This window comes from Mustelus asterias, unplaced genomic scaffold, assembly GCF_964213995.1.
Source record: "Mustelus asterias unplaced genomic scaffold, sMusAst1.hap1.1 HAP1_SCAFFOLD_2874, whole genome shotgun sequence".
Lineage (NCBI taxonomy): Eukaryota > Metazoa > Chordata > Chondrichthyes > Carcharhiniformes > Triakidae > Mustelus > Mustelus asterias.
In genome coordinates this window covers 3,772-24,114 of record NW_027592819.1, presented here as the reverse complement: position 1 = coordinate 24,114, position 20,343 = coordinate 3,772, and the positions used below count along the sequence as shown (strand labels likewise).

Sequence of the window (20,343 nt, the reverse complement as noted above, 5' to 3'; positions counted from 1 at the left end):
GACTGGAATCTAATCGAGGGGTTCAGGGTGGTTTATATATAGAGTAACAGATATCCGGGAGTGAGTTACAGACTGGACTCTAATCGAGGGGTTCGGGGTGGTTTATACATAGAATAACAGACACCCGGGAGTGAGTTACAGACTGGAATCTAATCGAGGGGTTCGGGGTGGTTTATATATAGAATAACAGATACCCGGGAGTGAGTTACAGACTGGAATCTGATCGAGGGGTTCGGGGTGGTTTATATATAAAATAACAGATATCCGGGAGTGAGTTACAGACTGGAATCTAATCGAGGGGTTCGGGGTGGTTTATATATAGAGTAACAGATACCCGGGAGTGAGTTACAGACTGGAATCTAATCGAGGGCTAAATGAGACCATAAAACACAGGAGCAGAATGAGGCCACTCGGCCCATCGAGTCTGCTCCCCCATTCAATCATGGCTGCTATTTTTCTCATCCCCATTCTCCTGCCTTTTCCCCATAACCCCTGATCCCCTTATTAATCAAGAACCTATCTATCTCTGTCTTAAAGACACTCAATGATCCGGCCTCCACAGCCTTCTGCGGCAAAGAGTTCCACAGATTCACCACTCTCTGGCTGAAGAAATTCCTCCTCATCTCTGTTTTAAAGGATTGTCCCTTTAGCCTGAGGTTGTGCCTCTGGTTCTAGTTTTTCCCACTAGTGGAAACATCCTCTCCACGTCCACTCTATCCAGGCCTCGCAGTATCCTGTAAGTTTCAATAAGATCCCCCCCTCATCCTTCTAAACTCCATCGAGGACAGACCCAGAGTCCTCAACCCGTTCCTCGTACGACAAGCTCTTCATTCCAGGGATCATTCTTGTGAACCTCCTCTGGACCCTTTCCAAGGCCAGCACATCCTTCCTTCGATACGGGGCCCAATGCTCACAATGCTCCAAATGGGGTCTGACCCAGAGCCTTATACAGCCTCAGAAGTACATCCCTGCTCTTGTATTCTAGCCCTCTCGACATGAATGCTAACATTGCATTTGCCTTCCTAACTGCCGACTGAACCTGCACGTTAACCTTAAGAGAATCTTGAGCAATGACTCCCAAGTCCCTTTGTGTTTCTGATTTCCGAAGCATTTCCCCATTTAGAAAATAGTCTCTGCCTCCATTCCTCCTTCCAAAGTGCATAACCTCACACTTTTCCACATTGTATTCCATCTGCCACTTCTTTGCCCACTCTCCGAACCTGTCCAAGTCCCTCTCCAGCCCCCCTGCTTCCTCAATACTACCTGTCCCTCTGCATGTCTTTGTATCATCTGCAAACTTAGCAACAGTGCCCTCAGTTCCTTCCTCCGAATCGTGGATGTATATTGTGAACATACTGTCTCCTCCCTCTCACCCCTGCGTGTTTCTGTGTAGTTGGAGTGTGGGACCGTGGTCACAGTGCAGCAAGACCTGTGGACGAGGGGTACACCACCGTCAGGTCCTCTGCCGACAAGCCTACGCGAACCGTACTGTCGCTGTCCACCCACAAGGCTGCAGTCACCTGGAGAAGCCAAACAGCACACAGCCCTGTGAGGCCCGAGCCTGCACTCACTGGCACATACAGAGCGACTGGGAGTCGGTAAATATATCAACATCTGTCTGTGTAATCCCTACCTCTGTGACCCCCTACACCCCCTCCCTATCTCTGTAACCCCCTCCAGCCCCTACACCCCCTCCCTATCTCTGTAACCCCCTCCCTATCTCTGTAACCCCCTCCAGCCCCTACACCCCCTCCCTATCTCTGTAACCCCCTACACCCCCTCCCTATCTCTGTAACCCCCTCCCTATCTCTGTAACGTCCTCCAACCCCTACACCCCCCACCCTATCTCTGTAACCTCCCCCAGCCCCTACACCCCCCACCCTATCTCTGTAACCCCCTCCAGCCCCTACACCCCCTCCCTATCTCTGTAACCCCCTCCAGCCCCCTACACCCCCTCCCTATCTCTGTAACCCCCTCCAGCCCCTACACCCCCTCCCTATCTCTGTAACCCCCTCCAGCCCCTACACCCCCTCCCTATCTCTGTAACCCCCTCCCTATCTCTGTAACCTCCTCCAACCCCTACACCCCCCACCCTATCTCTGTAACCTCCCCCAGCCCCTACACCCCCCACCCTATCTCTGTAACCCCCTCCAGCCCCTACACCACCCACCCTATCTCTGTAACCTCCTCCAACCCCTACACCCCCTCCCTATCTCTCTAACCCCCTCCAGCCCCCTACACCCCCTCCCTATCTCTGTAACCTCCTCCAGCACCTACACCCCCCCCTCACTATCTCTGTAACCCCCTCCAGCCCCTACACCCCCTCCCTATCTCTGTGACCTCCTCCAGCCCCGACCCCCCCTCCCTATCTCTGTAACCCCCTCCAGCTCCCTACACCCCCATCGCTATCTCTATAAACCCCTCCAACCCCCACACCCCCTCCCTATTTCTGTAACTTCCTCCAGCCCCTACACCCCCTCCGTATCTCTGTAACCTCCTCCAGCCCCTACACCCCCTCCCTATCTCTGTAATCCCCTCCAGCCCCTACACCCCCTCCCTATCTCTAACCTCCTCCAGCCCCTACACCCCCTCCCTATCACTGTAACCCCCTCCAGCCCCTTCACACCCCCTCCCTAGCTCTGTAACCCCCTCCAGCCCCTATGCTCCCTCCCTATCTCTGTACCCCCTCCAGCCTCTACACCCCCTCCCTATCTCTGTAACCTCCCTCCAGCCCCCTACAACCCCCTCCCTATCTCTGTAATCCCCTTCAGCCCCTCCCTATCTCTGTAACCCCCTCCAGCCCCTATGCTCCCTCCCTATCTCTGTACCCCCTCCAGCCTCTACAACCCCTCCCTATCTCTGTAACCTCCTCCAGCCCCTACACCCCCTCCCTATCTCTGTAACCCCCTCCAGCCCCCTAAAACCCCCTCCCTATCTTTGTAACCCCCTCCAGCCCCTATGCTCCCTCCCTATCTCTGTACCCCCTCCAGCCCCCTAAAACCCCCTCCCTATCTCTGTAATCCCCTCTAGCCCCTCCACCCCCTCCCTATCTCCATCACCTCCTCCAGCCCCCTACACCCCTTCCTTATTTGTGTAACCCCCTACAACCCTCCCTCGCTCTGTAGCCCTCCTCAAGCCCCCACGCTCCCCTCCCTATCTCTGTAACCTCCTCCAGCCCCCACACCCCTCCCTATCTCTGTAACCTCCTCCAGCCCCTACACACCCTCCCTATCTCTGTAACCCCCTCCAGCCCCTACACCCCCTCCCTATCTCTGTAACCCCCTCCAGCCCCTACACCCCCTCCCTATCTCTGTAACCCCCTCCAGCCCCTACACCCCCCTCCCTATCTCTGTAACCTCCTCCAGCCCCAACACCCCCTCCCTATCTCTGTAACCCCCTCCAGCCCCTACACCCCCCTCCCTATCTCTGTAACCTCCTCCAGCCCCAACACCCCCTCCCTATCTCTGTAACCTCCTCCAGCCCCTACACCCCCTCCCTATCTCTGTAACCTCCTCCAGCTCCCTACACCCCCTCCCTATCTCTGTAACCTCCTCCAGCCCCTACACCCCCTCCTTATCTCTGTAACCCCCTCCAGTCCCTACACCCCCCTCCCTATCTCTGTAACCCCCTCCAGCCCCTACACCCCCTCCCTATCTCTGTAACCCCCTCCAGCCCCTACACCCCCTCCCTATCTCTGTAACCCCCTCCAGCCCCTACACCCCCTCCCTATCTCTGTAACCTCCTCCAGCTCCCTACACCCCCTCCCTATCTCTGTAACCTCCTCCAGCCCCTACACCCCCTCCTTATCTCTGTAACCCCCTCCAGTCCCTACACCCCCCTCCCTATCTCTGTAACCCCCTCCAGCCCCTACACCCCCTCCCTATCTCTGTAACCCCCTCCAGCCCCTACACCCCCTCCCTATCTCTGTAACCCCCTCCAGCCCCTACACCCCCTCCCTATCTCTGTAACCTCCTCCAGCCCCTACACCCCCTCCCTATCTCTGTAACCCCCTCCAGCCCCTACACCCCCTCCCTATCTCTGTAACCCCTCCAGCTCCCTACACCCCCTCCCTATCTCTGTAACCTCCTCCAGCCCCTACACCCCCTCCCTATCTCTGTAACCTCCTCCAGCTCCTACAACACTCCGAGATCTCTCCGCTCCTCCAATTCCGGCCTCTTGAGCATCCCCCGATTCCCATCGCTCCGCCATTGGCGGCCGTGCCTTCAGCTGCCTTTGGGTGACGGGAGGAGGGGATGGACGTAAGTCCCACGTTCTCCCCAATCTCTGGGGAAAGTGGTTTCTCCTGAAGCCCCATCATCCCCTGACACCTTTCCGATTCGCGGTCCAGTGATCGAAGCACCCCTTGACCTTACCTCATCGGCTCCTGACATCTGACCCCTCTGGCTGTCCGCAGTGTTCCGTCCCCTGTGGCGTCGGGCAGAGGAAACGGAGTATCCGGTGCGTCAGCAACCAGGGCAACGTGGTGGGCGAGGGGGAGTGCAGCGCGAAGCAGAAACCCACCGACAGCGAGACCTGTGACATGGGCCCTTGCATAAAGACCTGGTTCTACACTGACTGGAGCAGCAAGGTAAGGGGGGGGGCCTGTCTGTACAGGCGTGGGGTGCCAGGGGTGCGAACATGTCCGTCCGGGAGCATGGGGGGGGTTGTGGGCAGAGGGTTGAGGTGATGGGTGTTGCGACTCGGGGGTGAGGTTTGTCATTATGGGTGGCACAGTGGGTTAGCGCTGCTGCCTCACAGCGCCAGGGACCCCGGGTTCGATTCCCGGCTCGGGTCACTGTCTGTGCGGAGTCTGCACGTTCTCCCCGTGTCTGCGTGGGTTTCCTCCGGGTGCTCCGGTTTCCTCCCACAGTCCAAAGATGTGCAGGTTAGGTGGATTGGCCATGCTAAATTGCCCCTTAGTGTCCAAAGATGTGTAGGTTAGGGGGATTGGCCGTGCTAAATTGCCCCTTAGTGTCCAAAGATGTGCAGGTTAGGTGGATTGGCCATGCTAAATTGCCCCTTAGTGTCCAAAGATGTGCGGGTTAGGTGGATTGGCCATGCTAAATTGCCCATTAGTGTCCAAAGATGTGTAGGTTCGGGGGATTGGCCATGCTAAATTGTCCCTTAGTGTCCAAAGATGTGTGGGTTAGGTGGATTGGCCATGCTAAATTGCCCATTAGTGTCCAAAGATGTGTAGGTTAGGGGGATTGGCCATGCTAAATTGTCCCTTAGTGTCCAAAGATGTGCGGGTTAGGAGGATTGGCCGTGCTAAATTGCCCATTAGTGTCCAAAGATGTGCGGGTTAGGTGGATTGGCCATGCTAAATTGCCCCTTAGTGTCCAAAGATGTGCAGGTTCGGTGGATTGGCCATGCTAAATTGCCCCTTAGTGTCCAAAGATGTGCAGGTTAGGGGGATTGGCCATGCTAAATTGTCCATTAGTGTCCAAAGATGTGCAGGTTAGGTGGATTGGCCATGCTAAATTGTCCATTAGTGTCCAAAGATGTGCAGGTTAGGTGGATTGGCCATGCTAAATTGTCCATTAGTGTCCAAAGATGTGCAGGTTAGGTGGATTGGCCATGCTAAATTGCCCCTTAGTGTCCAAAGATGTGTAGGTTAGGGGGATTGGCCATGCTAAATTGCCCCTTAATGCCCCGGGAGGTGTAGTTTAGAGGGATTAGCGGGTAAATGCATGGGGTTATGGGGATAGCACCTGGGTGGCATTGTTATCTGTGCAGACTCGATGGGCCGAATGGCACTGTAGGGATTCTCTGATTCTGGTGTGGGGATTGTCTTGTTAGAAGTGGCAGGAAAAATTTGGAATCTTTGGATAGTCCAGTGATTACTGGGAAGAATGGGGAGGGAGGGGGAGAGCTCCTGAGTGGGGGGGGGGAATTTCCCCCAAGGATTTGATTTGATTTATTATTGTCACATGTATTGGGATACAGTGAAAAGTATTGCTTCTTGCGCGCTATACAGACAAAGCATACCGTTCATAGAGAAGGAAAGGAGAGGGTGCAGAATGTAGTGTTACAGTCATAGCTAGGGTGTAGAGAAAGATCAACTTAATGCGAGGTAGGTCCATCCAAAAGTCTGACAGCAGCAGGGAAGAAGCTGTTCTTGAGTCGGTTGGTACGTGACCTCAGACTTTTGTATCTTTTTCCCGACGGAAGAAGGTGGAAGAGAGAATGTCCGGGGTGCGTGGGGGGTCCTTGATTATGCCGGCTGCTTTTCCCCGAGGCAGCGGGAAGTGTAGACAGAGTCAATGGATGGGAGGCTGGTTTGCGTGATGGATTGGGCTACATTCACAACCTTTTGTAGTTCCTTGCGGTCTTGGGCAGAGCAGGAGCCCCTGACCAAGCTGTGATACAACCAGAGAGAATGCTTTCTATGGGGCATCTGTAAAAGTTGGTGAGAGTCGTAGCTGACATGCCAAATTTCCTTAGTCTTCTGAGAAAGTAGAGACGTTGGTGGGCTTTCTTAACTATAGTGTCGGCATGGGGGGGGACCAGGACAGGTTGTTGGTGATCTGGGCACCTAAAAACTTGAAACTCTCGACCCTTTCTACTTCGTCCCTGTTGAGGTAGACAGGAGCATGTTCTCCTTTACGCTTCCTGAAGTCGATGACAATCTCCTTCGTTTTGTTGACATTGAGGGAGAGATTATTGTTGCCGCACCAGTTCACCAGATTCTCTATCTCATTCCTGTACTCCGTCTCATCATTGTTTGAGACCCGACCCACTACGGTGGTGTCATCAGCAAACTTGAAACTCGAATTGGAGGGGAATTTGGCCGCACAGTCATGGGTGTGTAAGGTGTATAGAATCATAGAATCATAGAAACCCTACAGTGCAGAAGGAGGCCATTCGGCCCATCGAGTCTGCACCGACCACAATCCCACCCAGGCCCTACCCCCACATATTTTACCCACTAATCCCTCTAACCTACGCATCCCAGGACTCTAAGGGGCAATTTTTAACCTGGCCAATCAACCTAACCCGCACATCTTTTGGACTGTGGGAGGAAACCGGAGCACCCGGAGGAAACCCACGCAGACACGAGGAGAATGTGCAGACTCCACACAGACAGTGACCCGAGCCGGGAATCGAACCCGGGACCCTGGAGCTGTGAAGCAGCAGTGCTAACCACTGTGCTACCGTGCCGCCCTATAGTAGGGGGCTGAGAACACAGCCTTGTGGGGCACCGGTGTTGAGGATGATCGTGGAGGAGGTGTTGTTGCCGATACTTACTGATTGTGGTCTGTGGGTTAGGGAGTTCAGGATCCAGTCGCAGAGGGAGGAGCCGAGGCCCAGGACACGGAGTTTGGAGATGGGTTTTGTGGGAATAGTGGTGTTGGAGGCTGAGCTGTGGCTAATAAATATGGGCATGTTCTCCTTTGCGGTTCCTGAAGTCGATGGCAATCTCCTTCGTTTTGTTGACATTGAGGGACAGATTATTATCACCGCTCCAGTTGACCAGATTCTCGGGGTGGCGTGATTGGTGAGGGGAGTGTCAGCCAGGGGTTGGTGTGGCTGCAGGAGTGCAGTGTCCACTGGGGGGGGTTGGTTTGTACCCAGTTGGACAGACGTGGTATCAATGGGCCTCACCCTCTCTCTCTCTCTCTCCCCCCACTCCCCGCCGCCCCCACTCCCCCGTTGTGTCCTCCTGCTGCAGTGTACCGTCGACTGTGGGATCGGGGTACAGAAGAGGTCGGTGCTATGTTTGAATAATTACATCAACGGCCGCTCTCCAGACAGCTGCGAGGGTCCGAGACCCACCGAGACCCGGGCATGTACCCGACCACACTGCCAGCGACAGGTCCGGTGGTACACCAGCCCCTGGAACCAGGTGGGGGCACATGGTTACCCCAGCAACCCTTAATCGGGGCAGCGATGGGGAAGGGGTGCAGGAGGTTACAGAGATAGGGAGGGGGTGTAGAGGACTGGAGGAGGTTACAGAGATAGGGAGGGGGTGTAGGGGCTGGAGGAGGTTACAGAGATAGGGAGGGGGTGTAGGGGCTGGAGGGGGTTACAGAGATAGGGAGGGGGTGTAGGGGCTGGCGGAGGTTACAGAGATAGGGAGGGGGTGTACGGGCTGGAGGGGGTTACAGAGATAGGGAGGGGGTGTAGGGACTGGAGGGGTTACAGAGATAGGGAGGGGGGTGTAGGGGCTGGAGGGGGTTACAGAGATAGGGAGGGGGTGTAGGGGCTGGAGGAGGTTACAGAGATACGGAGGGGGCGTAGGGGCTGGAGGGGGTTACAGAGATAGGGAGGGGGTGTAGGGGGCTGGAGGGGGTTACAGAGATAGGGAGGGGGTGTAGGGGGCTGGAGGGGGTTACAGAGATAGGGAGGGGGTGTAGGGGCTGGAGGAGGTTACAGAGATAGGGAGGGGGTGTAGAGGACTGGAGGAGGTTACAGAGATAGGGAGGGGGTGTAGGGGCTGGAGGAGGTTACAGAGATAGGGAGGGGGTGTAGGGGCTGGAGGAGGTTACAGAGATAGGGAGGGGGTGTAGGAGCTGGAGGAGGTTACAGAGATAGGGAGGGGGTGTAGGGGCTGGAGGAGGTTACAGAGATAGGGAGGGGGTGTAGGGGGCTGGAGGAGGTTACGGAGATAGGGAGGGGGTGTAGGGGCTGGAGGAGGTTACAGAGATAGGGAGGGGGTGTAGGAGCTGGAGGAGGTTACAGAGATAGGGAGGGGGTGTAGGGGCTGGAGGAGGTTACAGAGATAGGGAGGGGGTGTAGGAGCTGGAGGAGGTTACAGAGATAGGGAGGGGGTGTAGGGGGCTGGAGGAGGTTACAGAGATAGGGAGGGGGTGTAGGGGCTGGAGGAGGTTACAGAGATAGGGAGGGGGTGTAGGGGGCTGGAGGGGGTTACAGAGATAGGGAGGGGATGTAGGGGCTGGAGGAGGTTACAGAGATAGGGAGGGGGTGTAGGGGCTGGAGGAGGTTACAGAGATAGGGAGGGGGTGTAGGGGCTGGAGGAGGTTACAGAGATAGGGAGGGGGTGTAGGGGGCTGGAGGGGGTTACAGAGATAGGGAGGGGATGTAGGGGCTGGAGGAGGTTACAGAGATAGGGAGGGGGTGTAGGGGCTGGAGGAGGTTACAGAGATAGGGAGGGGGTGTAGGGGCTGGAGGAGGTTACAGAGATAGGGAGGGGGTGTAGGGGCTGGAGGGGGTTACAGAGATAGGGAGGGGGTGTAGGGGCTGGAGGAGGTTACAGAGATAGGGAGGGGGTGTAGGGGGCTGGAGGGGGTTACAGAGATAGGGAGGGGATGTAGGGGCTGGAGGAGGTTACAGAGATAGGGAGGGGATGTAGGGGCTGGAGGAGGTTACAGAGATAGGGAGGGGGTGTAGGGGCTGGAGGGGGTTACAGAGATAGGGAGGGGGTGTAGGGGCTGGAGGAGGTTACAGAGATACGGAGGGGGTGTAGGGGACTGGAGGAGGTTACAGAGATAGGGAGGGGGTGTAGGGGCTGGAGGAGGTTACAGAGATACGGAGAGGGTGTAGGGGACTGGAGGAGGTTACAGAGATAGGGAGGGGGTGTAGGGGACTGGAGGAGGTTACAGAGATAGGGAGGGGATGTAGGGGCTGGAGGAGGTTACAGAGATAGGGAGGGGAGTGTAGGGGACTGGAGGAGGTTACAGAGATAGGGAGGGGGTGTAGGGGCTGGAGGAGGTTACGGAGATAGGGAGGGGAGTGTAGGGGGCTGGAGGAGGTTACAGAGATAGGGAGGGGGTGTCGGGGACTGGAGGAGGTTACAGGGATAGGGAGGGGGTGTAGGGGCTGGAGGAGGTTACAGAGATAGGGAGGGGGTGTAGGGGCTGGATGAGGTTACAGAGATAGGGAGGGGAGTGTAGGGGACTGGAGGAGGTTACAGAGATAGGGAGGGGGTGTAGGGGCTGGAGGAGGTTACAGAGATAGGGAGGGGGTGTGGGGGCTGGAGGAGGTTACAGAGATACGGAGGGGGTGTAGGGGCTGGAGGAGGTTACAGAGATAGGGAGGGGATGTAGGGGCTGGAGGAGGTTACAGAGATAGGGAGGGAGTGTAGGGGCTGGAGGAGGTTACAGAGATAGGCAGGGAGTGTAGGGGCTGGAGGAGGTTACAGAGATAGGGAGGGGGTGTAGGGGCTGGAGGAGGTTACAGAGATAGGGAGGGGGTGTCGGGGCTGGAGGGGATTACAGAGATAGGGAGGGGGTGTAGGGGCTGGAGGAGGTTACAGAGATAGGGAGGGGGTGTAGGGGCTGGAGGAGGTTACAGAGATAGGGAGCGGGTGTAGGGGCTGGAGGAGGTTACAGAGATAGGGAGGGGGTGTCGGGGCTGGAGGGGATTACAGAGATAGGGAGGGGGTGTAGGGGCTGGAGGAGGTTACAGAGATAGGGAGGGGGTGTAGGGGCTGGAGGAGGTTACAGAGATAGGGAGGGGGTGTAGGGGCTGGAGGAGGTTACAGAGATAGGGAGGGGGTGTGGGGGCTGGAGGGGGTTACAGAGATAGGGAGGGGGCGTAGGGGCTGGAGGGGATTACAGAGATAGGGAGGGGGTGTAGGGGCTGGAGGAGGTTCCAGAGATAGGGAGGGGGTGTAGGGGCTGGTGGAGGTTACAGAGATACGGAGGGGGTGTAGAGGACTGGAGGAGGTTACAGAGATAGGGAGGAGGTGTAGGGGACTGGAGGAGGTTACAGAGATAGGGAGGGGGTGTAGGGGCTGGAGGAGATTATAGAGATAGGGAGGGGGTGTAGGGGGTTGGAGGGGGTTACAGAGATAGGGAGGGGGTTTGGGGGCTGGAGGGGGTTACAGAGATAGGGAGGGGGCGTAGGGGCTGGAGGGCGTTACAGAGATAGGGAGGAGGTGTAGGGGCTGGAGGGGGTTGAGGAGATAGGGAGGGGGTGTAGGGGCTGGAGGAGGTTAGAGATGGGGAGGGGGTGTAGGGGGCTGGAGGAGGTTAGAGATGGGGAGGGGGTGTAGGGGGCTGGAGGAGTTTACAGAGATAGGGAGGGGGTTTGGGGGTTGGAGGGGGTTTAGGGGGCTGAGGAGGTAGGGAGGGAGTGTAGGGGGCTGGAGGGGTTGAGGAGGTAGGGAGGGGGTGTAGGGGGCTGAAGGAGGCTGAGGAGATGTGGAGGGGGTGTAGGGGCTGGAGGGGTTGAGGAGATAGGGAGGGGGTGTAGGGGGCTGAAGGGGTTGAGGAGATGGGGAGGGGGTGTAGGGGGCTGAAGGGGTTGAGGAGATGGGGAGGGGGTGTAGGGGGCTGGAGGGGCTTGAGGAGGTAGGGAGGGGGTGTAGGGGGCTGAAGGGGTTGAGGAGATGGGGAGGGGGTGTAGGGGGCTGAAGGGGTTGAGGAGATGGGGAGGGGGTGTAGGGGGCTGGAGGGGCTTGAGGAGGTAGGGAGGGGGTGTAGGGGGCTGCGGAGGTACGGAGGGGGTGTAGGGGTTGAGGAGATGGGGAGGGGGTGTCGGGGTTGAGGAGATGGGGAGGGGGTGTCGGGGTTGAGGAGATGGGGAGGGGGTGTAGGGGGTTGGAGGGGGTTTAGGAGATGGGGAGGGGGTGTAGGGGGCTGGAGGGGTTGAGGAGGTAGGGAGGGGGTGTAGGGGGCTGGAGGCGTTGAGGAGATGGGGAGGGGGTGTAGCGGGCTCGAGGGGGTTGAGGAGGTAGGGAGGGGGTGTAGGGGCTGGAGGGGTTGAGGAGATGGGGAGGGGGTGTAGGGGGCTGGAGGGGCTGCGGAGGTACGGAGGGGGTGTCGGGGTTGAGGAGGTAGGGAGGGGGTGTCGGGGTTGAGGAGGTAGGGAGGGGGTGTCGGGGTTGAGGAGGTAGGGAGGGGGTGTCGGGGTTGAGGAGATGGGGAGGGGGTGTCGGGGTTGAGGAGATGGGGAGGGGGTGTCGGGGTTGAGGAGATGGGGAGGGGGTGTAGGGGGCTGCGGAGGTACGGAGGGGGTGTAGGGGTTGAGGAGATGGGGAGGGGGTGTGGGGGGCTGGAGGGGTTGAGGAGGTGAGGAGGGGGTGTAGGGGGCTGGAGGGGTTGAGGAGGTGGGGAGGGGGTGTAGGGGGCTGGAGGGGGTTGAGGAGGTAGGGAGGGGGTGTCGGGGTTGAGGAGATGGGGAGGGGGTGTCGGGGTTGAGGAGATGGGGAGGGGGTGTCGGGGTTGAGGAGATGGGGAGGGGGTGTAGGGGGCTGCGGAGGTACGGAGGGGGTGTAGGGGTTGAGGAGATGGGGAGGGGGTGTGGGGGGCTGGAGGGGTTGAGGAGGTGAGGAGGGGGTGTAGGGGGCTGGAGGGGTTGAGGAGGTGGGGAGGGGGTGTCGGGGGCTGGAGGGGGTTGAGGAGGTAGGGAGGGGGTGTCGGGGTTATGTGAGCCGCTCCCTGTGGGTTATTAACCGGGTTCTCTCTCTCTCACTCAGTGCCCTGTTCAGTGTGGCAACGGAACCCAGAATCGGGACCTGATCTGTGTCGTCAAACTGGGGACCAATTTCAGCGTGACGGTGCTGTCGGACTGTGCGCACCTGGATAAACCGCCCTCCGTGCAGCCGTGTAACGCTGGCCCCTGTGGGGACCGGTGGTTTCTCACGGATTGGAATGAGGTTAGTCGACTGTCTCTGAGGAATATTCAATGTGGCACTGCAGTGGGCTAGTCTTTATCCCAATGGGCCAAATGGCAGCGGGTTCCTCCAGTCAACAATCTTATAGGTCAACCATCTCCGGACGTCTTCTGATCTGAGTCCAAGACCCAACCATCTTCCGCTGCTCCATCGATGACCTGCCTTCCATCGTGCGGTGATCTTGTACAATGTTCAGCACCAGGCGGTGACTCGTGGAGCTACAGAGCACGGGAACAGGCCATTCGGCCCAACTGCTCCTGGTTTCCCAAACTCAACTAGTCCCATTTGCCCGCATTGGGCCCATATCCCTCTAAACCTTTCCCATCCATCTACACATAGACCATAGGACATAGGAGCAGAATGAGGCCACTCGGCCCATCGAGTCTGCTCCCCCATTCAATCATGGCTGATATTTTTCTCATCCCCATTCTCCTGCCTTTTCCCCATAACCCCTGATCCCCTTATTAATCAAGAACCTATCTATCTCTGTCTTAAAGACACTCAATGACCCGGCCTCCTCTGCGGCAAAGAGTTCCACAGATTCACCACTCTCTGGCTGAAGAAATTCCTCCTCATCTCTGTTTTAAAGGATCGTCCCTTTAGCCTGAGGTTGTGCCCTCTGGTTCTAGTTTTTCCTACTAGTGGAAACATCCTCTCCACGTCCACTCTATCCAGGCCTCACAGTATCCTGTAAGTTTCAATAAGATCCCCCCTCATCCTTCTAAACTCCAACGAGTACAGACCCAGAGTCCTCAACCGTTCCTCATACGACAAGCTCTTCATTCCAGGGATCATTCTTGTGAACCTCCTCTGGACCCTTTCCAAGGCCCAGCACATCCTTCCTTAGATACGGGGCCCAAAACTGCTCACAATGCTCCAAATGCGGGCTGACCAGAGCCTTATAATCCAAATGTCTTTTAACTGTTGTCCTTGTCCCCGCCTCTACCACCCAGCCTATCCAGCCTCTGCTTAGAATCCGAACCTTCCAGTCCCGCTAACATCCTTGTAGATCCTTTTTTTGCCCCCTTTCCAGTTTAATAACATCCGTCCTAGAACAGGGCGACCAGAATTGTCCAAATGTGGGCCTTCCCGATGTCTTGTACAGCTGTAAATCAGTGGGGTTACGGGGATAGGGTCTGGGTGGGATGCTCGGTCAGAGAGTCAGTGCAGACCCTATGGGCCGAATGGCCTCCATCTGCATGAGGGATTCTATGATTCAATCTATGTCCAAACACAGCAAGGCCTGGACAATATCCAGACTCGGGTTGACAAGTGGCAGTAACATTCGCGCCACACAAGGCAGTGACCATCTCCACCAAGCGAGAATCCAACCATCGCCCCTTCAATGGCATCACCATCGCTGAGGACCCCCCGACTATCAACATCCTGGGGGTTCCCATTGACCAGAAACTGAACTGGACCCAGCCGTATAAACACAGTGGCTCCCAGAGCAGGTCAGAGACTGGGAATCCTGCGGAGAGTAACTCACCTCCTGACTCCCCCAAAGCCCGTCCACCATCTACAGCTGTTCTTGAGTCGGTCGGTACGTGACCTCAGACTTTTGTATCTTTTTTCCCGACGGAAGAAGGTGGAAGAGAGAATGTCCGGGGTGCGTGGGGGGGTCCTTGATTATGCTGCCTGCTTTTCCCCCGAGGCAGCGGGAAGTGTAGACAGAGTCAATGGATGGGAGGCTGGTTTGCGTGATGGATTGGGCTACATTCACGACCTTTTGTAGTTCCTTGTGGTCTTGGGCAGAGCAGGAGCCCAGACCAAGCTGTGATACAACCAGAAAGAATGCTTTCTATGGTGCATCCTGCGATCAGAGACCCCTCAATCCTGACTCTCTCTATCCATGGAGTCCCCTCGGACTTTTGTATCTTTTCCCCCGACTGAAGAAGGAGGAAGAGAGAATGTCCGGGGTGCGTGGGGGTCCTTAATTATGCTGCCTGCTTTTCTCCGAGACAGCGGGAAGTGTAGACAGAGTCAATGGACGGGAGGCTGGTTTGGAGGGAGCGCGGTGCGTGGGTTGTTTCTGGGAGGAGGAGGGGGGGGGTGCGGAGAGCTGGAAAAGGGGTTTACTGACTCCACCACCCCTTCCTCTGATCTTTGTTCCAATGACAGTGCTCCAAATCGTGCATGGGAGGGGTCCAGCGGAGGGAAGTGAAGTGTCTGGATGATGTGGGCTTTGCCAGTAGCCTTTGCGACGATTCCCAGAAGCCAAGTCACCAACGGATATGCAACAACCACCCCTGCATCCCGGAACTGGGTGAGTGCGGGCGCCGGTGACGCCTGCCCGAGTCGAATAGCAAGGCTCTTGGGGAGGGGAGGGGGCAGACCTTTGCAGAATCTTCTACTTACTGGTGCTCGCGTTGTTCCCTCCCCCCGAGGATCTGATAGATTCAGGCATCTACTACGTTGAGTTGGTCCGTGTCAACTTGGGGGGGGGGGGGCAACAGCAGAAGGCTTGGCCTCAGGGAAGGTTTAACACAGATATCAGAAGGACATATTTCACACAGAGGGTCGTGGGGGCCTGGAATGTGTTGCCGGGCAAGGTGGTGGAGGCGGACACACTGGGAACGTTTAAGACTTATCTAGACAGCTATATGAACGGAGTGGGAATGGAGGGATACAAAAGAGTGGTCTAGTTTGGACCAGGGAGCGGCGCGGGCTAATTGTTCCTGGTTTCTCGTTTCAAGGCTTCATTCTATGATCATCTTGCTGGTGCCAGTACAGAGTGAGACTGCGGATAGTTGGGAACCTGTCTCGGGGGCAGGGAATTCATATGGTGTTCGTGGAAGTGGAAATGACTAGGGTTGGGAAGCATTTTCCGATCGGGGCCATTGTGATCTCCTGGACTCGTTTCGATCGCCTCAGGGGGTCGGAGAGGAATTTCCCAGATTTTTTTTCCCCCATATTGGCCCTGGGGTTTTTCACTCTGGGTTTTCGCCTCTCCCTGGAGATCACATGGTCTGGAATGGGGGGGTGGGGGTGAGTTAATAGGTTGTAATGAACAAAGCATCGTAGCTGTGGGGGACAGCTCGGTGGATAGGATATTGGTATGTAGATAGGCTGGAAAATTGGGCGGGGATCCTGGATTCAGGATTCAATCCTGGACCGGGGAGCGGCGCGGGCTTGGAGGGCCGAAGGGCCTGTTCCTGTGCTGTATTGTTCTTTGTTCTTTGTTCTTTGTACCCTGGCCTCCAGAGGGGCACGGACGCCCTCCCCATTCCTCCTTTCTTCCCGATCCTTTATTTTTTACCCGAATCCCCGCTCAATGGTCGGAGTCCACGGGGAACGTGGGGCTGAGGTTACTCTCAAACCAGCCAGCGGTTCTATCGAATGGGCAGCAGGGCTGAAGGGGCCCAATGGCCTTCTGTCCCCCCCACCCCCCCCCCCCCCACCCCTGCACCGAATGGGGCGTTCGTACCAAGGGCATAAAAGCGAGGAAAGGTGGAGATTGAGGCCAACAGGAGGCCATTCAGCCCGTCTCACTCCTCGAGCCTGTTACACAGGAACAGGAGGCCATTCAGCCCGTCTCACTCCTCGAGCCTGTTACACAGGAACAGGAGGAGGCCATTCAGCCCCTCTCTCTCCAGCCGGTTACACAGGAACAGGAGGAGGCCATTCAGCCCCTCTCTCTCCAGCCTGTTACACAGGAACAGGAGGAAGCCATTCAGCCCCTCTCTCTCTCTCGAGCCTGTTACACAGGAACAGGAGGAGGCCATTCAGCCCCTCTCTCTCTCTCTCGAGCCTGTTACACAGGAACATAAGGACGCCATTCAGCCCCTCTCTCTCTCGAGCCTGTTACACAGGAACAGGAGGAGGCCATTCAGCCCCTCTCTCTCTCTCGAGCCTGTTACACAGGAACAGGAGGCCATTCAGCCCCTCTCTCTCTCGAGCCTGTTACACAGGAACAGGAGGAGGCCATTCAGCCCCTCTCTCTCTCTCTCGAGCCTGTTACACAGGAACAGGAGGAGGCCATTCAGCCCCTCTCTCTCGCACCTGCTACACAGGAGCAGGAGGAGGCCATTCAGCTCCTTTCTCTCTCGAGTCTGTTACACAGGAATAGGTGGAGGCCATTCAGCCCCTTCCTCAGGCCTGCCTACACAGGAACAAGAAGCGTGCCAGTTGTCCTCGATCAGGCCTGAACGTCTGCCTCTGTAGGGGTCTCTTTGGAGAGCTTCGGTCTTTTGTTTAGACGGTCACTTGGCTAATGCTGTGTCTCTTTTTATTCCTTCCTCCCCGCCCCCCACCTGCCCACCCGATTCCCCCTCAGATGAAAACTGCAAGGACAAGTATTACAACTGCCCGGTGGTGGTGCAGGCCCGTCTCTGCGTCTACTCCTACTATAAGATGGTCTGCTGCGCCTCCTGCACGCACGCCGAGCGCCGAGGGACCGACCCTCGCCGTCACAGAGTGTCCGGCCACCGAGGAGCAGGAGGAGGGGGGGGCTGAGGAAACCCCCCCCCCCCACCCCCACCGCCGGGCTTCAGTCCGAGGGCTGTGCGCGTTTTGCCGCCGTCTGGCTCCGGGGTTGCCAGGGTAACGGGCTAGGCCTCGTGGGGCCTAGCGGGGCCTACCTACACAGTAACCACAGCTACTTTTTCTGTCAACTGCGACTGTTTTATATCTTCCCGCACCCTCCCCCTCATAAGAAGTTACGCGCCCGTCGTCACGGCAATCGCTGAGATATATTTATTTATTTATTTTTATTGAAAATGGCCGCAGTTGAGGTTGGCGCTTTGGTTCCAAGAGCGTCCCCCCGCCCCCTCCCCGCTTCTCCTGTTCCCCCCACACGAGGACTCGCTGTCTATAAAGTTCCTCCTCGGAATCCCCTCGGACGCAATTGGGACATTCCAACCTCGGAATCTCTCGACCATTTCCCTCCCTCCACAACCCCCCCCCCCCGCCCCCCGCCCCCCCCAACAAAGGCCCTCTTCCCAATCCCTTGGCTGAAAAAGTCTTTCTCCAACCTCCGCCCCCTGCCCCCCCCATGTTCAGTTGGGGCGGCGCTTGGGCAGATCCGAGCCCTTCCCCGTGGGGAATTCCATTTGCGGGTGTGGATTTTGGAGGGGGGGGGGGTGGGTGCCCATCCTCCCCGAGCGCCCGCCCCGAGCGCCCGCCCCGGGTTAAACTCTCTCCGTCTTCCAGCCCGGGGTGGTGGCTCCATCATTTAGACGGTCTTGTTCTCCCGCCTACACCCCCTCCCTATCTCTGTAACCTCCTCCAGCCCCTTCAACCCCCTCCCTATCTCTGTAACCTCCTACAGCCCCTACACCCCCTCCCTATCTCTGTAACCCCCTCCAGCCCCTACACCCCCTCCCTATCCCCGTAATCTCCTCCAGCCCCTACACCCCCTCCCTATCTCAGCACCCTCCTCCAGCCCCCTACACCCCCTTCCCTATCTCTGTAACCTCCTCCAGCCCCTTCACCCCCCTCCCTATCTCTGTAACCTCCTCCAGCCCCTACACCCCCTCCCTATCCCCGTAATCTCCTCCAGCCCCTACACCCCCTCCCTATCTCAGCACCCTCCTCCAGCCCCCTACACCCCCCTCCCTATCTCTGTAACCTTCTACAGCCCCTACACCCCCCTCCCTATCTCTGTAACCTCCTCCAGCCCCCTACACCCCCTCCCTCTGTGTAACCTCCTCCAGCCCCTACACCCCTTCCCTATCTCTGTAACCTCCTCCAGCCCCGACATCCCCTCCTTATCTCTGTAACCTCCTCCAGCCCCTACACCCCCTCCCTATCTCTGTAACCTCCTCCAGCCCCCCGACACCCCCTCCCTATCTCTGTAACCTCCTCCACCCCCTACACCCCCTCCCTATCTCTGTAACCCCCTCTAGCTCCCTACACCCCCTCCCTACCTCTGTAACCTCCCCAGCCCCTACACCCCCTCCCTATCTCTGTAACCTCCTCCAGCCCCGACACCCCCTCCCTATATCTGTAACCTCCTCCAGCCCCTACGCCCCCTCCCTATCCCTGTAACCTCCTCCAGCCCCTACGCCCCCTCCCTATCTCTGTAACCCCCTCCAGCCCCTACACCCCCTCCCTATCTCTGTAACCTCCCCCAGCCCCTACACCCCCTCCCTATCTCTGTAACACCCTCCAGCCCCGACACCCCCTCCCTATCCCTGTAACCTCCTCCAGCCCCGACACCCCCTCCCTATCCCTGTAACCTCCTCCAGACCCTACGCCCCCTCCCTATCCCTGTAACCTCCTCCAGCCCCTACACCCCCTCCCTATCTCTGTAACCCCCACCAGCCCCTACACCCCCTCCCTATCTCTGTAACCCCCTCCAGCCCCCTACACCCCCTCCCTATCTCTGTAACCCCCTCCAGCCCCTACACCCCCTCCCTATCTCTGTAACCCCCACCAGCCCCTACACCCCCTCCCTATCTCTGTAACCCCCTCCAGCCCCTACACCCCCTCCCTATCTCTGTAACCCCCACCAGCCCCTACACCCCCTCCCTATCTCTGTAACCCCCACCAGCCCCTACACCCCCTCCCTATCTCTGTAACCCCCCCCTCCCTGCTGTACCTGCGCGCTTACTTTTAGCGACTGATGCTCGAGGGCTCCAAGGTCTCGCTGAGTCTCCGCCCCTCCCAGTAATAATCTGTCCTATTAGTGCTCCCAAGGTGCAGAACCTCACATTGAACTCAGTGCATCTCCCCACTCGCCCAGTCTAAATCAGGCGGCCTTCTCTCTGTATCCTCCCCACAGCTCACCCTCCCTCCCAACGATGCACCCTTCTAACTCTCGCCCCTGGCCCTCTAATTGGCCGAGAGAGACCCCCCCCCCGCCTCCCTCCCCTCCCCTCCCCCTCCCTCCCCTCCCCTCCCCCTCCCTCCCCTCCCCGACATCCTTCCCTGTCTCCAACCCCACTCCAATCGACATCCACACATTCCTGATTCCCCTGCCATGTTTATTTCCCACATCACAGCCACCAATACAATCCGCCCGGCCTGATCAGCGGGAGCCCCCGCTGTGTGGGGAGGGGGCGTCCCGGGGGATTTAGAAATCCTGAGGCTGAGCGTTTAAAATTCTTGTCTTGCCTCGGAGTAGCGACAATTCGCGGTGTTCACTCTGGGGGCGCTCACGGGTGCACAGTTTACTCTGCAATGTCCCCCTCCCGTATCCCCCTCCCCCAGCACCTGGGTGTGTGTGTGTGTGTGTGTGTGTGTGGGGGGGGGGGGGGGGGCTGAGGGGGTGTGTGTGTGTGTGTGTGTTTGTGAGGGGGGGGGTGTTTCTGAGGGGGGTGCGTGTGTGTGTTTGTGAGGGGGGGTGCGTGTGTCTGAGGTGGGGGTGCTTGTGCATGTGTGTGAGAGGGAGTGAGTGAGAGAGAGAGAGAGTGTGTGTGTGAGAGAGTGAGTGACAGAGAGTGAGAGAGAGAGTGTGTGTGTGTGTGAGAGAGTGTGTGTGAGAGAGAGAGTTGTGTGTGAGAGAGAGTAGTGTGTGAGAGAGAGAGTGTGTGAGAGAGAGAGTGTGTGTGAGAGAGAGAGTGTGTGTGAGAGAGAGAGTGTGTGTGAGAGAGAGAGTGTGTGTGAGAGAGAGAGTGTGTGTGAGAGAGAGAGTGTGTGTGAGAGAGAGAGTGTGTGTGAGAGAGAGAGTGTGTGTGAGAGAGAGAGTGTGTGTGAGAGAGAGAGTGTGTGTGAGAGAGAGAGTGTGTGTGAGAGAGAGAGTGTGTGTGAGAGAGAGAGTGTGTGTGAGAGAGAGAGTGTGTGTGAGAGAGAGAGTGTGTGTGAGAGAGAGAGTGTGTGTG

The 20,343-nt window shown here is 57.6% G+C and overlaps 1 protein-coding gene across 1 annotated transcript in view; it reads left to right on the top strand.

Moving 5' to 3' along the window:
• Positions 1 to 17,871, top strand: part of LOC144490099 (thrombospondin type-1 domain-containing protein 4-like) — a 33,484-nt gene extending 15,613 nt beyond the window's left edge. Inside the window, exons 6-11 of the mRNA XM_078207908.1 lie at positions 1,394 to 1,598; positions 4,415 to 4,588; positions 7,673 to 7,846; positions 12,383 to 12,562; positions 14,702 to 14,846; positions 16,857 to 17,871. Coding sequence (XP_078064034.1) covers positions 1,394 to 1,598; positions 4,415 to 4,588; positions 7,673 to 7,846; positions 12,383 to 12,562; positions 14,702 to 14,846; positions 16,857 to 17,035 — 1,057 coding nt within the window. The 3' untranslated portion in view covers positions 17,036 to 17,871. The remainder of the gene's footprint in view (positions 1 to 1,393; positions 1,599 to 4,414; positions 4,589 to 7,672; positions 7,847 to 12,382; positions 12,563 to 14,701; positions 14,847 to 16,856) is intronic.
• Positions 17,872 to 20,343: the final 2,472 nt, after the last annotated feature.